This window comes from Lytechinus variegatus, chromosome 1 (genome assembly GCF_018143015.1).
Source record: "Lytechinus variegatus isolate NC3 chromosome 1, Lvar_3.0, whole genome shotgun sequence".
Taxonomy (NCBI): domain Eukaryota; kingdom Metazoa; phylum Echinodermata; class Echinoidea; order Temnopleuroida; family Toxopneustidae; genus Lytechinus; species Lytechinus variegatus.
This window is the reverse complement of record NC_054740.1, coordinates 79,111,406-79,128,038: the sequence shown is the minus strand read 5'-3', so window position 1 is coordinate 79,128,038 and position 16,633 is coordinate 79,111,406. Positions and strand designations below refer to the sequence as shown.

Below are 16,633 nucleotides of genomic sequence, written 5' to 3'. Positions count from 1 at the left end.
GGCTCCGCCGGCGTGGCCGGAGCAGAAGAAGGCACAAGAGGCACGGGTGATCTCTTACGATTTGCCGCCCCTGGCAGGGCGGCCGCCAACAACGAAACTTCACCCGAATCTGACGGGGTCAGATTGTGGTCACGATCAGATTGTGGTTACAGTCTGTGTGACGCCTCTCGCGGTCAGGGGCTGGGCGATCTCTCCCGATGCTGTCAACGGAGGACGACTTATACGGCAGAGATCCTGACCTGTGCCGGGGGGAGAGAACCGCACTCTCCCTCCGGACTTCTGGTGACCCGGTAGCCGGTGGGTCGCATAGCCCTATGGGTGCTGCGGCGGCAGGACCTAGTTTAGGCTTGGAAGCCTTGGCTACCACTTTTTCCTTTGTCCGAGACCGTGGCACCACAGTCTCGGCCTTCCTTCTCTTAGCATCCGACCGCAAATTCGGAATGCTGATCGACGCACCCTCATACTCACCGCCGCTGGGCGCTCACCGCGGCGTCCCTCCTGCTCGCCTGGAGGCGGCCGACTTCTGTAACTTGCAATCGGGACGGTCCCCGTGGAGGGCACCAGGTCCTCTGGGGCTGTGTTAGTCCCATTCAAAGATACCTCTCTCTACCCTGAAAAAGGAAAAACAAGATTTTTCTTTTTCTTTTTTTTTTTTTTTTTTTTTTTTTTTTTTTTTTTACAAAGATCTCGCTTAGATTAAAAGTGGAGACCGGAGTGGTCTTTCCCTCCTCCTAAAAGGAGTTTGTTTGAGCAAACAGAACAAAACAAGAGGGGAGGGGTAGGGAGGAAGAAGAACCTAAGAATAGTTTAGGTATCTGCCTGTAAGAAAATAAAAAGGAGGTCGGAGACTTTGAAAAAAGAACTCCTACAAGGTTCCCCTACTATATTCTCTTTTTTTTTTTTTTGTGCCCGAAGGAAAAATTCGAAACAAAAATTCAAAAATGAATGCAAGTTCAGAAGAGAAAGAAGTTTCCACCTGCGAAGAAACACAAAAACAAGCATTTCAGAGCAGGAAGAAAAGGGATTGAGAGACAAATAATTCCTAGATAAGAGAAATTTTACGATAATTTCCAAGAGGAAAAAAAAAAGTAACCTCCTGTGGAAAGGTAAAGAAATTCAGAACAGGAGGAAGGAGGAACGTCTCTAGTAACGATTCCAAGAGGAAGAACGACACAGTAAATCCTCAAAGGGAATCGTAGAGCCCGCCTGTCGAAATAAAAAAAATATATAAGACTAGGAGGGAAGAGGGAATTGAACGAAGAAAACAATTCCGGGACAGGTCAAAAAAATTTCTAACAGGAAGGAGACCCCACCTGTAAAGAACAAAATTTTTTTTTTTTTTTTTTTTTTTTTTTAGGGGGGATTGAATAACCAAACAATCATCAGGTATAATTGCGTAAGCCGAATTAAACAATCCCCGAAGCGTCTGTGAATAAAATATTAATCAAGAATTTTATTCAGAACAGAAAGGAAAAGGAATTGAGCTTTAGGATCCGCCTGTGAATAAAATATCAATCAAGAAATTTATTCAGAACAGAAGGAAAAGGAATTGAGCTTTAAGATCCGCCTGTGAATAAAATATCAATCAAGAAATTTATTCAGAACAGAAGAAAAAAGGAATTGAGCTTTAAGATCCGCCTGTGAATAAAATATCAATTAAGAAATTTATTCAGAACAGAAAGGAAAGAGAATTGAAGAATTAATCAATCAATAATCAATCGAAAATCTTAATAAATCAATTCCAGAAAGCAAGGAAGGAACAGAGTTGAAGATCCCAACCTGCAAAAAGAAATAACAATAACACCCTCGACAACAAAGTGTAGAGGCTGTCTAGAATTTAGTTCAAAAACGGCACCAAAAGCCACCACGCTTTGAACGTGAAGAACAATAACCATGACAGGTGGTGAAGGCTTGCTGCCACGTAGGCAGGCCAAGCCCGGTGCCTCGCGAACGCGCTAGCGATGCGGCGCGACGAGAACTCAAACGTTAGAAAACAATTTAAGTGTCACCAAAAACACGTCTAAAAAGTCACGCCAAGTGTAAATTCTGAACACAATCTTACACACAAATGGAAAGATTGAATTTAAAAGGGAGAATGCACCACAGATAAGCGAAAATAATATACCAAAGCTCAAAAAGATTTGAGCTCTTAGGAGACTTATCTGAGCACGTCTTGACAGGTGGCTTGCCGAAAGCAAAAGAGGAAGATGGACGCTAGTTGCGCGGTGATCATGGGTAGTAAGCCTGAACGGGAGAGGGCGCGCTCGCGCTTTTTAAATCCTTGGGAGTTCTATTCGGGTATGGCAGTCCAGAGGGCTGAACTAGCAAATCAAGTAGATGTATGGAGTTATTGAAGTAAATTAATTCATTAAAAATAAACAAAATGTTCTGCATACGGGCGCGCACCTCCATCTTAGAAAAAAATCATATCCTAGTTATCAAGGATATCATCCCAAATTTTTCATATTCCAGTCTTTCAATTAACAACTTTTGTTGTAATAAACCTTTGATACAAATAGGAACTAATGGTTGAATCCGTTCTATTCTTTCTCCTCATTTTGTACATATTTTATCTCTTTTCATGTGTATATATAATTTTCGTTTCCTTTTAGGTAACATCAGTACAGTATCGTATCTTATTATTTTTCTTATTTTTCAGTTAATTATGATTATTTCATTTTTTTCGATATTAGTATTTATGCTCTATTCTTTGTTTATATTTGAATATCTCAAGATGTTTTATATTTGTGTTTGTTTACGAAGGGCCCCAACGTAAACCAGCTTGTTGCTGCTTGGGCCACCCTTCTTTTACATATTTGAAATGAAATAAAATAAAACAAAACTTTCATTATGACGTTCCATTGATATTGTGACAGTCTCACTCTTGTGTGAAACCCACTGAAGACTAGCCGTAGAAGCCCCCCCCCCACCAATTGGTACTTGATTTCTAACCCCCATCCTCCTTTCACGGGCTTTAATACAGGTTTCTCGTACTTCACAGACCACCCCCCCCCCCCCCCTCCCCCCGAAAAAAAGAGAAGATATATAAACTTCCGGAACAGGGCTCAATGCACTCCCATTCTTAAGAAACTTTCAACACCCCCCCCCAAAAAAAAAAAAAATCTCAAGTAGGTCTACATGGAAACTTCCATTACAATGGATGTTTAGATATTCTTTTCCGTTAAAACGAGGACAAACGGTCCATAAACCGACAATCTTAAAAACATTTCATATTATTAACTTATTAACATTTTGATCTGTATTCCAAACCAGTTTCGCACTTTTATACCAGGTTTTTATAACTCTGGTCCAACCCTCACGCCGAAGATCCTTACGTCTGGGCTAATTAAAGTCGACCAAAAAACATACAAATTACTGAATATGTTACTGTCTCATATAGAACTATTCGATAGTGGATCTAGGATTTGCCTAAAGAGTTCGGATAAAAGTAACTGACGAGCAAAAAAAAAAAACCTACCAAAACAAACAAAAAAATAAAAAATAAAAGGGAGGCACTTCCTGCCCCTATGACCTAATATTAAAACGGAGTTCCCCCATGAATAAAAAATGGTTGTAAAATTAGCAGAAAAAAATAGTGGTGAAAGTTTGAGGAAAATCCATTAAAGATTGAGAAAAAATATAATTTTAATTTTTGGATTTGTGGCGTAAAAAACGAGCAGTATAATAAAATACATAAATTTCATTTTTTTTAATGTAATGCAATACATATTTTTTTTTTAATGGTTCTTGATGACTTGTTTTTGTTTTAGGAACGGGTGTGAAAGGATTTGTCTATTGATATAATAGTAGGTCCATTATATAATGAAGGTCCAGTAATTTTTTTTTCATTTCCTCAGAAGATCACATTTCATTTATTTCTACCAAAAATTTAGTAAAGCTGCTCACTTATGACGTAATAAATAAATAAAATTCTAATAACTTTTTTTCAATTCTCTAAAGGACTTTTTTCGGCAATATACTTATATTTTTATGCTGTTGTCACAGTAAACCTTTTTTCTCAGGGTAAAATTACCTTTAAATGGGCACATCAATAAATCCACTCCCTCCCTCCCCCCCCAAAAAAAAATGTCCCAACTCCTTGCATGGACTTTTCACTGGACCCTAAACAAGTAATCGTGATTTTTGGGTACCCTCATGAATGCCTCAAATATTTCACTTTAAAGGACAAGTCCACCCCAACAAAAACTTGATTTGAATGAAAAGAGAAAAATACAACAAGCACAACACTGAAAATTTCATCAAAATCGGATGTAAAATAAGAAAGTAATGGCATTTTAAAGTTTCGCTTATTTTCAACAAAATAGTTATATGAACGAGCCAGTTACATCCAAATGAGAGAGTTGATGACATCATTCACTCACTATTTCTTTTGTATTTTATTATATGAAATATTATGATTTTCTCGTCATTGTCATGTGAAATGAAGTTTCATTCCTCCCTGAACACGTAAAATCCCATTATTCTAACATTTTGTGCTTCAGGCAAGGAGGTCCTAATCATCAAATTCGTAAAAATTGAAATATTGTATAATTCAAACAATAAAAAACAAAAGAAATAGTGAGTGAGTGACATCGTCGACTCTCTCATTTGGGTGTAACTGGCTCGTTCATATAACTTTTTTTGTTGAAAATAAGTGAAACTTTAAAATGTCATAACTTTATTTTACATCCGATTTTGAAGAAATTTTCAGCATTGTGCTTGTCTGATTTTTCTCTATTGATTCAAATCAACATTTTTCTGAGGTGGACTTGACCTTTGCTAATAGGCTTGAAAAGAATACAATTTCCCCCATATATTTTCATTAAAAAAATATTGTAACAGGTCAGAAAATATAGTGTACAAGAGAGAGAGAGGGGGGGGGGAGGAGTGGCGATGAGAAAGATGGAAATGAAAAGAAAACTACGTGTTTATGGTCAAATTTGCAAGGATTTAACAAAAACAATAATGTTTTATAAAGGATTCACTTTTTGCTCCAACAATCACCACTATGTTTAGAGTATGATTTGCGCGAGGTGTGGGAAGTGGAGCCGTACTAAACCCGATGATGTGGTAAACGTAAAACCGACAACTGACGTCCGTGACATAACAATTAAAATATCGCTGTACTTGTCTAGGGGATCAATAATTCAGGGAATACTTACCAAGAGTATCTTTTTGTTTCCAATAATTGTTAGGGATAGGGTTTCACACGCCAATAATTGTTAAGGAGTGCACTTTCAGAATATGGAAAACACTTGCTTAGGGTACTTTTCGAGACCCCATGGTCTCGAATGGCTTAATTGATTGACAATGGTAATTTGACAAATATAACAATGACAATGACATGCTGTTGGTGAAATAAAAGTGGCTCAGGTCTGATTTGCTTTTGTCAAAAATGTGCATTTCTTTTTATCATAATGGGCCAATAAGAATTGTTGTTTAAAAAAGAGCCTGCGTATTCCAACCAATGGAGTATGACATGTAAAAAATACAGTTGGAAAATTAATTGGGTGTTACTCATTTATTAGTCATTCAGGTTTAATCTAATTGATAAACGAGAGCAAAAAAGGTTAACAGCGGAGCCATCGTCAAGACACAAACTGTATGATAAGATATATACATAACAAAAAAATGCATCATTTCAAAACTAAAGATAACATATTATATTGGGATTGCACATTAACAAAGCAAAAATGCAAATAGAGTTCATATCGAGTCATCGACCCACTGCTGAGTAAGGTTGTAAATAGTATTCATTGTATACATTGATAAACCGTCTTTCACGATGCAGCTCTTCGGAAGTTCTGAAGCTGCTTTAATAATCAATTTTTTTTATCCTGAGAAATGAAGACATCAGGCAAGGGGGCAGGCGACCACTATCTTTGATCATACAAGTAGTGAAAGAGATTGATATGGAAAAAGAAGAGCAATGAAAAGACATTTGTTTGTTGTATAGCTCTATAATAACCGCAACATTAGATTTAGAAATTAATAATGTCACATTAAATTTGGGAACTTATTGCCTTCCTAGCGATTTAATCTGGCGAATATTAATTTTGTGTTAAATTTTGTAATTCGATCGCTTCTTTTTTTTACCGGCGTTTCTCTTTAGTGTTACCTTTCTTTCCAATACAGCAAGCAACGAAGCACCGTGTAATGTGGTAAAATACAAACAATATGGTCACAACTACACCCGCAAGAAATGCATAAACATCAATCATATTGTACTGAATGAATGATAAATCATCAGCAGGAGTTCGTAGGTAGTCGCCGCCATGTTTGATCACGTGTTGGATCCAGAAAGCAGCTCGATCAGCAGGAGTCATTGGCCGATCTCTAAAGATGGCGGAAAGCCGTTTAGCTGCTACACTGTATCTATTGTCTCCTAAAACTTCTATCACGTTATTATAAATGTAGTCGACGCTCAGTATCATCTTGTCAAGTTTAAGTCCCATACCGTGATAAGTGATTCTGGAGGCAGTGTCCAGTTGATCCCCAAAGAACGGCAGAACGATAGTAGGTACGCCATGATAAACAGCTTCGTAGAACCCGTTGTTGCCTCCGTGGTATATGAAGAGTCGAGTCTTGGGATGACCAAGGAGGTCATTCTGAGGTAGCCATGGTAAAGCTTTAATATTTGATGGAAGGTCGTACTGGGGCATGACCTTGAGTTGCACGATGACCTTCTGAGGTACCTTGGCCAAGGCATCGATGAACATCTTCAACAGGTGAGGTCTGGAAGTAGCAAAACTTGCAAAGTAGGTACCGAGGGTGAACACTATTACACCGTCATCTCCAGAACTTTGGATGAAATCTTCTAGGTCTTGCGGAAGGTCGTTCGGAGGTTCAGCTGTAAGGCCTCCCACAGGTATCAAACTTGGAGATATCGGAAATGGAAACTCGATTGCGAAGTCGAAACTCCCTAGACTCAGATCAGCAATGGCCGCTTGGGAATATTCCAAGGCGGGGATTTGATCTCGCAACCCATATTTATCGGCGAGAGGAAAAAACGCATTTCCCGCCAACATGATGAACAGTCTCATACTATATCCAGACAGTGCGTTGATAGTTCTTTCAATGAAGGTCATATTGGAAGTAAAGCCAGACATAATAGCTGGCTGATAGGCTGCGTTAAAATGAGAACCTGAGGCATCTAACATGGCTATATTCGGAGTGGTAGGTGTGTCCAAAACAAGACGAACACCGGTGTTATTATAAAATTTCTTCAGGTATAACTTGATCAGACCAGAACATGGCCAACCAATATCAGATACAATCGCGTCTAACGTCGCAAAACGATCCATCATTTCTTTATCTTCCAAGACAAACTCGCATGTTTTTATTAGAATCTTTTTAAATGAGGACAATGATTTGAAAAAAGAAACCATGTCTCCTTTTTCACTGTAGCCCAACTCCTCCACTAGTTGAAAATATTCCCTAGTAGAATATTGCGGATCTGTGTTTTTGTAGATCTCGAAATTGAAGAATTTTCTGAGTTCGGGGTCGTTGGCCCTGTCCTTGTATTCGTCACTGATGAGCATTGAAACATTATGACCTTGACGTACAAGGCTTTTCCCGATCGGGACTAGGCAAAGAAAATGGCTTCCTTTCCCGACAAATCCCGACATTAGGATATGGGCCGAATGAACTTCTACACACACCCAAATCAGAAGATATATCTGAAGGAAAGTTGGAAAGCTTCGATGATCCATTGTCTTTCGCAAATGGTAACATTGATGGCGGATTGCGATCATTGATTCTGCATGTAAATGGAGACAGAAATATATTATCCAAATGGTATTAATCTACTGATTCAAATCCCTTTGTGGTGAAAGATGTAATGTTTATTCCTCTACAGAGTGAGTCAGAAAAAATGTTACACTTTCTTACATGCCCATATTAAAAATAAAATAGAATAAAATAATCATAATTCTTGTACCAGTGTCGGATAGAGTAACTTCCAGAATATCGATACCACATGTGTGGGGGGAAGCAGTAATGAATTTATTGGATAGGAACAAAATGATGGGTCTGGGTGAAAACCCATTTGCGCCAACATCAAAAATGCCTTGCCTGATTTGGATTCCACTGCACAATAAGCAGGAAGTCCTTTAGTAATGATAATTGAGTTATTTCAAATCAGGCGAGGCACCGTTGAAGCTAATGCTACACAACTCATTTGTGAGTTTTAAGCTCCCACACATCATGGCACAACCACTGTTTTTCCGCAGGAAAGGGCCTTTCTGGTCACTGAATGTGCCAGGACACAGAATGTGACAATGGTTTTGCGAGAGTTATTCCCGAAACCGCTTTCCTAATACGCGATGTCCATCACGTCAAACAGTCTGTCGCAACATGGCGAAATACCAGGCAACAGGAGCCAGCAACAATCTGAACAAGGGACGATCAGGTGGAAGATGAACTTCAAAAATAAGAGAATTTTGAAGCTGTTTGAGAAAGGCTACAGGAACAGGGGCAAGAGAGGACAACATCACGTCGGAATGGACTTGGCTTATCACAGAGTACTTTTAATCGCATTAATAAACATACGCATAAACTTAACGCTCATTGTTTGTGTGGATGCTTTTGTCTCTGTTTCAGCAATTAATCACTTAACTTGGCGCAAATGGGCTTTAACACTTTTCAAACAATGGCTGCTGTGCACTAAACCATAACAACACTGAAACAAATTTTACCAAGTGAGGAAGGAATATTTACTCTATCCATACACTCTATCCATACATACATTTAAAAAAAAAATGCTTAATTAAAAAAGTGTAACATTTTTTTCTGACTCGCACTGTAGATAAAAGCTTAAGAATGTTACATGTTAATAATTCACTTTCATTAGACGTGTGGGGGACAGAGGCGTCGATCCTGGCCCCACCAAAAATATTGAGGTGCGAACATATCGTTTAGCCCCCCCCCCCCCAATAATTCTGCATGTGAAAAAATAAAGTAAGAGTGTACAATGTTTAACAGAAATCGGCAAGCGAGATTGAGATACACTATTAACTCGTTCTTAATTTTAAGGTAAAGTCCACCTCAGAAAAATGTTGATTTGAATCAATAGAACTCACGTTTCGGTTTAATCTTTTGTTGGATATGTATCTTGTTCTTTATTGAAAACGTCCATTAAACTGTCAAATTCTTCAGATCGAAATATCAAAATTTTCAGTTCGCGCGATTCGCGCTCGTTTGCAGTACATTAATATATTAGATTTTTGCAGGAATGATATACATTACAATTCATGCGAGCGTGATCCGATACTCTTCACTGTTCTGGAAAAAGACATGTTTTAATTAACCGTTTGCAGTGACTTATAAATAAAATACATATCTCACTAATCAAACAGATCGAGCGCAAATGAAAGCGCGAGCTGATTTTTTTTGTGCGATTGAGACCATTTATCGGTACATTCTATTCACTGTCGGTAGATGAGACAGTTGGAACATTCTTGCGTGACCCACCGTCAGTTTATCATTTATCCGACAGGCGTCGGTCAAACAGCCCCTCCATTTCTTTTTCTCTTTCCCTTTTTCTCCTTTTCTCTTTCCTCCTTTCTCTTTCCTTTTCTTCTCTCCTTCTTGTTTTCTTTTTTTTCCGCAGATGATTTACCGACGATATCCAGAGAGGGGGGGGGGAGAGGTTGTCAGTGTCACACCCCTAGCCTAGCGACGGCCCTGCCGCCGTCCCAAAACAAAAGGATTTCCGCAAACTACATATTGTTTGCTTTTCAACTTTATTAGCATCCGATATACCCGTAATTGCCGATTAATAGATTCTCACAGTGCCATCGTTTTATAAATTAGCCAAAGAAAATATACATCAGATTTTCCACTTTTGGTAACGAATAATATCTCAATATGACTTTTTAAAGAATCTAATATAATGACCACCCAAGTGTCTGTTTGTATGAATAGAAAATATGTGCCAAAGGATTCTGGAAAAAATTGTGTAATTGCTGAGAAATAGGCAAAATAAAGGTCTTTATTCCAGCAATAATAATACACTGTCCCACGTGTGCCTATCTGTGTTGGTGATCTTCAGTGTGAACGTTTTTCAGCGTAGATTTCTAGATTTTCACAAAGTTCAGTTTATGTAACTGTACCAGATCTAGATCCTCGATGATATTCTGACAATTAAGCCTGGTTTTATATACTTTCTCATGAAATCAGTGTTTACTGCAACTGCTGGCATTTCTCTTTAAAAACGACTGGTAATAATGACAGCCGTGCACTCTTCGCTCTACACGTAGTGTGTACTCGAATGCACACAACGTTAGCGTCGTATGTAAAAGACGAATCTCAAGAATTGTTTTTTATGGGTAAAAAGGGGGAGGGTGATATCAACGTAAGCGTAATTTTGACATGTACAATTTAACCAGTTCGAATTCGAAATGATGACTCCTTGATGCGAATTCACTGACACAGCGGAAGGAAAGATCAGAATTTCCTCATTTGCACGACATAAATTTATAAATCTTACATGTCTAATATAAATAATATCACACGAATCGTAATAATATCACTTACTTTTCCTTTGTCCTTTGCCTTTGGCGAGTCACGTAGTCAGTAAGCACACATGGCGAATAATACATGTACAAACAATGGTCACGGTCACCGTGGTCAGAGCATTTGTGTTAGGGTCATAGAGTTATATAAACCTATAAACTCTATGGTTAGGGTCCATGTAGTCCTTTGTCAGGACTGTTGTGTGTGTTTTTTTTTACTCTGGCCCCTATACTACACAATCGACCTCTACGCCCTAAATATAAACAACCCCTCGAATTATCCTTCCCCCACAACAAAATAGGGAATATCGCGATCAATGGGGTTTGGTACATGGTGGAGAATGAAGAGAGGGGGAGAGAAATGAACTACCAACGGATAGAATCTCGACTAGGGTCCATGCCCTAGTCCATGGTCAGAGAATGAATTCCCTCATTCCTCTCAATTCTCTCTCATCCATGGAGATAGGGGTTCATCTTCCTGATATTTCAGTGGTGCAGGGAGATGGGATTTGGTGTGTGCCCGCGAGTGCAAGGAGAGGTAGTTTCAAGTTTGTGAGAAGATTCGCCATGGGTCGGCTCTTCGGTCAAGATCAAGAGCGCGGATGTTGCAGGGCCCTGGCCCTGAGAACGAAAGTCAGAGGCGGTTTATATCCAGCCGATATCTAGCTTTCGCCAAGGGGGGGGGGGGATTTTCATCCATGTTCCCCGATTGGCCACTCAAAGTTGATTTTTGTTTGTTTCTTTGAAGGGGTATTCGTAACACTCACTTCTTAGCTATATTCTTATAAAACAGCATACAAGCCCTAGTAGTGCGAGTGCGAAGCGCGAGCTATTTGTTTTTGGAAATTGCATGTATTTTGTCCTGAAAATTTTGTGCAATGTTTGTGATCCTGAGCATAAGTAAATAAATGAGCCATGAAGACAATACATATTTCAACAATCAAATAAATTGAGCACGAGCTGAAAAAAAAGATATTCTGACATAAAAAAAGGAAATTCTAAGCCTTTTTGTAATCATGAACAGGTACTGGTAGGTGTTTCAGAAAGCTGTTCGTAAGATACGAATGACTTTACGCACGACTGGTGATCCTTTCTTGTGCCGCTATCTGATATCCCTATATAATTGAGTTATGACCCCAAAACAGGTTCCAGTCGTGCGTAAATTTAGTCGTTCGTAACTTTACGAACAGTTTTATGCCACCTACCGGGATAGGTAATATAACAAGGCGAGCTCGAAGTGCGAGTAGAAAAAAAAAGTGATTTAGACCTAAAAACTGGTCACTGTATTCATGTTTTGTAAATCATGAAAAGGAAGGGTAATTAGGTATCCAACATCAATTATGAGCACGGAAGCGCGAGCAGGAATTTTTTTATATTCTAATCTAAGAGTGGATAATTTAAGCATTCTTTAACAAGCTGGGTGTCTCAATAAACATGCATGCGTGTGTTAAAGATTTATACCAAGTATCTGGGCATTCTATATATTTTTATCATGAAAAATCAATAATGCGAGGGCGAAGCGCGAGGTGAAAATATTATGGTATTCCGATCTAAAAAAAAGGGTCAATTTAAGCAACAATTGAAGCACTGTGTATCAAAATTGTGAAGTGGATAACTATGGATCGCACTTAATAAATGATGCGAGCGCGAACTGATATTCTTATTATCATTATTTTGACCTAGGACCGGGAAATTTTAAGGACATTTTGTCAACATATGAAAATCCTGACTATCTTCCTATTTCTCTTCCTGAGCGCGAGATATTTCACTCTGAAGAAAGGGGACAATTTAATTAGGAATTTATGAAAATGTTATTATATTTAATCTAATAGACCCAATGGCAGCTTGAAATTTGTTGATAGTAAGGCCTGAAAACTAGGCATTTTAAGCAATTTTGTAATTATGAATAGGATGCATTGGTTAATATATTTAAAACAATTCGAGCGAAAATCGCGATGCCATGAAAAAGGGGATTTCAAGTAGTTTGTTAAAAACTTACTTATCATTATAGAGGTAATTATTGAGCTATACATTACTCACCAATCAAAATGCGAGAGCGCAGCGATGGCGAATAGGTTTTGACAATCGAAGCTGAAAGGGATATTTTGAGAAGTTTATGGAAGTCACGATGAGATTAGACAATTAAATAATGTGAGCGCGCAGCGTAAGCTGAAAAAATGTCAGTTGATACTGGCACAATAAAATTGGCATTTTACAAAGCACTTTTTGAAAATCAAACAAATAATGAAAGCTCGATAATTGAGAAAAAATCTTCTGTATCTCATCATCAAACATGCAATGCGAGCGCGAAGCGTGAGCCGAAAATTTTATATACATGTAGTGACATGAAATATTTGTAAATTTTATTTTCCAAGTCTTCCCTTCACCCGTATTTTATTCACTTAAATGTCTTCCTCTTCTTTTTTCTCCTCTCTTTCCCCTTCTTTTTCTCCCCCCCCCCCCCCCCCTTCCTTCCCCCTTTATCCTCCACCAATAGGGGGCCCGGGCTATCGACACCCCGAATCTGCTGATGTAAATTTGACAAGCAAAAAAAAAGGGTTTCTCTACAAAATGAAGGTCGTTTTGGCACCAAGATGTTGATCATTTTCCACACATTTCTCCCTTGTGATATACCTACCAGAAATCCAGGGGATGCTGTCGATGAATAATAATACACGCAGCACCCCCCTCTTCCAAGGGCCATGGGATGTTGTATGCAGCATCTTACGGTGCAAGCAGCTTCTGTGTCAAATACACGGGAAACGACTAATAACAGGCTACAAAAATCACTCGACCATTCCGCTGAAATTAGAACTCCGTCTGTGTGCGAAGATTACATGTACGTAACCTAAAGGTCAAGCCCACCCCCCAAAAATGTTGATTTTAATAAATAGAGAAAAATTAAAATAACATAACACTGAAAATTTGTGGGGGTGACTTGTCCATTAAAGGACAGGTCCATCCCAAAAAAGAGTTGATTTAAATAAAAGGAAAAAAATCCAACCACCGTAACACTGAAAATTTCGGTAAAATCTGATGTAAAATAAGAATGTTATTCGACATTTTTTTTTCTTTCGCGTAATTTCACAAAACAGTATAATATGCACATCCCGGTCAGTATGCGAATGAGGAACTAATGACGCCACTCACTATTTCACTTGTATTTGATTATATGAAATATTCTAATTTTCTCCCCATTGTCTTGTGAAACAAAGTTATTTCTCCTGAACATGGGAATTCCAATTGTTTAGCATTTTATGTGTCAGTCAAGTTTGTCCTTATTTTTGTAAAATCTGTGAAAATTGAAATATTATGTAATTCATACAATAAAGAACAAAAGAAATAGTGAGGGTCATCATCGATTCTCTCATTTTGCAAATGACTATATTGTTCATATATCTATTTTGTGAAAATAAGCGAAACTTTAAAATGTCATAACCATCTTATTTTCCATCCGATTGTAATGAAATTTGCAGCATTATGCTTGTCTGATTTGTCTCTATTGATTGAAATTACAATTTTTCAAAGGTGGACTTGACTTATAATAATGATTATGTTCCATTTGTACAGCGCAGCTATTATAATTGCATATACTCTACTGCGCTTGATACTTCCCCAGCTGTAGCTCAGACGCTGTATACATGGTATAGGCACTAAAGCATTCAAGGAATAAATCTATAGCGGGTACCCATTCACCTCACCTAGGTCTAGTGCAGCGCAATGTGGGTAAATTTATTGCTGAAGGAAAACACGCCATGGCTGGGATTCGAACCCACGTCCTTCTGAGTGAAAGACGAGATTCATAACCACTAGACCACGACGCGTCGAGGACGCCCCTACATTTCACCGGAAGTAACCGGTAACGCTACACCGTCATGACCATGCATGGACGATTCCGTGTGATTTTAAAGCACTGAATAATATTCGGTAATCAAAATACCCGTCAAAATAACGCCACATGTTTGCCTAGCAAAGTATGAATTTCAGCGACATACAGGAGCTATTTAAACCAAGTAAAGATTGGATACAAGGAAATTTATACTGCGGTGTGCATTCTTAACCACGCTACACGACGATAACAACATTGGAAAAGAAAACGTCATAAAATAGGAAAATAATTTTTTTTATTACATAAAACTTTATTTGAATATTCGCGCCACTTACACTATATATGATACTTTAATTATGACAAAAAATATTTGTCCTTGTCGTTGTTCCTCTATCGCTCTTCTTCTTTTTCTTCGTCTTATTCTATTTCTTCTTTTCCTTCCCGTTCATCTTTTCCTAATCATTCATTCTTCCTCATGTTCCTTCATTCACCTTTATCTTCTTATTTCATTCAACCTCATCTATTATTATACACGTATATATGTATATATAGATATATACATATTATATAGGCCTAAGATCAATCACCAAAAAACAGGCAATATCATTGCAAGGCATACTAATAAACATAATAAACAAACATATCGTCAATATGAAAGAATGCATTATATAAAATGACATTTATATATTCTGCTTTCGGGATGTTATATAATTCATGAAGAAAGCAACAACAACAAATAGACAGAGAGAGAGGGGGAAGAGAAAGGGAAAAGTGATGATGAAAACGAGGACGGAGAAGGGAGAGAAAGAAATGATAGAAGATGGAGAGAGAAAAAGACGGTAAAACAGTTCAATATTTTGGTATTACTTTTAATAGCATTCACGTTGCTAGACAACAATGACCTAACGCTGGACACGGAATGTCTTAAGTTAAAGTGCCCAGAGATCACGATTTTTTGTCCAAAATAAAAAAAAGGTATATTTCCTTGCTTTGAAATCATATCAAATCTTGGGATCTTAATTTGTGATGGATCGATATGATTCTGACGCCTGCGACCATTTGCAAAATTATCTGTAAAAAAATCCCTAAAATGTAGTGAGAACGAAAAAAATGATTTTAACAATGGATTAAGTTACATTAAAACAATGCAACAGTACAACTTCTTAATTAAATGAACAATAAATAATGAATAACATTCAAAATAAAATAATAGAACGTACGAGGAAATTGTGTTTAATGAACCCGATTTCCCTTTGGGATTTCCACTAACCAAAATCTGACAAATGCAAGCTTTTTATAATGCCAAGTGTTATAGGCAGATCTAAAGCTCACGGACAAAAAATGCCATAACCTAATTACATGTACTTTGCATACTTCATTCTATGATGTGCATCCAACATTGTGTTTCCTGTATAGTAACGTGAATCAATTATATATCAGTAAGCAATTATTATAAAATTAAATATTACTTTTTATTCAATTAATATTTCAGAATAATGTTTCACAGTAGTACATGCTGTATTATCTGTTATGTCCATTTGGTACAAAATCTAAGATTCTAAATATCATTACTATTTATTTTTTTTACGAAGTTCTTAATTTCTCTTCTTTTTCTTCATAAAGGAGACGAGTTTCCTGTCATTTTACCATGTGTTGTCTCTATGATTTGTTATGTGTTAGGTGCTGGAGCCTGGCGAGTACACATGTCGTTAAAAGGAATGTGGAGGCATGTTTTTGCTGCTGTCTCGGGCATTCCTCCTAGTTTCATTGTTGCTTTTCAGGCTCTAGTACCTTACACAAATTTAAGTTCTTTTCATAATGTTATGTTAAGCATTCAGTCCGTCATGGGTATTTAATTTCTTCCCAGTGCTCCTCTTTCTTTCTTTGATCTTGCCTGACGTTACATACTTGTTAACAATGTTTTTTTAATGTGTTTTATTTGAATTTTAATAACATGTAATTGTATATACCGGAATGTGCAATACTCTCAATGTTTTTTTTTATGAGGGCTTGCATGCCTCTAAGCAATAGTACTGAATTTTACTTTTGCGAGCTCTGGCCCATGGATAAACAATTTTTTTGGGGGGTGATGAAATAATAATGATAATAATAATAATAATATGGCAATTGCTAAAATCAGGCGGCGGATAGAATCTAAAAGTAGGGGGCACAGTCAAAAAGTGCACCATTTCTTTCGAAATGGGCACTATCTTAAACATTGCCGGACGCAGATTTTTTTTTCGCTGGGGGGGGCATGCGTAAACTTTTTCGAAAAAAAAAACTCACATGA

At 37.7% G+C, this 16,633-nt stretch overlaps 1 protein-coding gene across 3 annotated transcripts in view; it reads right to left on the bottom strand.

Annotated features, from left to right (window-relative positions):
- LOC121424305 (UDP-glucuronosyltransferase 2B4-like) overlaps window positions 1-11,043 on the bottom strand; it is a 35,616-nt gene extending 24,573 nt beyond the window's left edge. The window contains exons 1-2 of one of the 3 annotated variants that reach the window (XM_041619948.1): window positions 10,682-10,894; window positions 10,537-10,642 (exon numbers count right to left, since the gene is read on the bottom strand). In XM_041619948.1, the coding sequence (XP_041475882.1) occupies window positions 10,537-10,601 (65 nt within the window). In that variant the 5' untranslated portion in view covers window positions 10,602-10,642; window positions 10,682-10,894. Of the gene's footprint in view, window positions 1-5,517; window positions 7,760-10,536 lie in introns of those variants that run through there. The other 2 variants (XM_041619941.1, XM_041619955.1) reach the window with 2 other exon arrangements.
- Window positions 11,044-16,633: the final 5,590 nt, after the last annotated feature.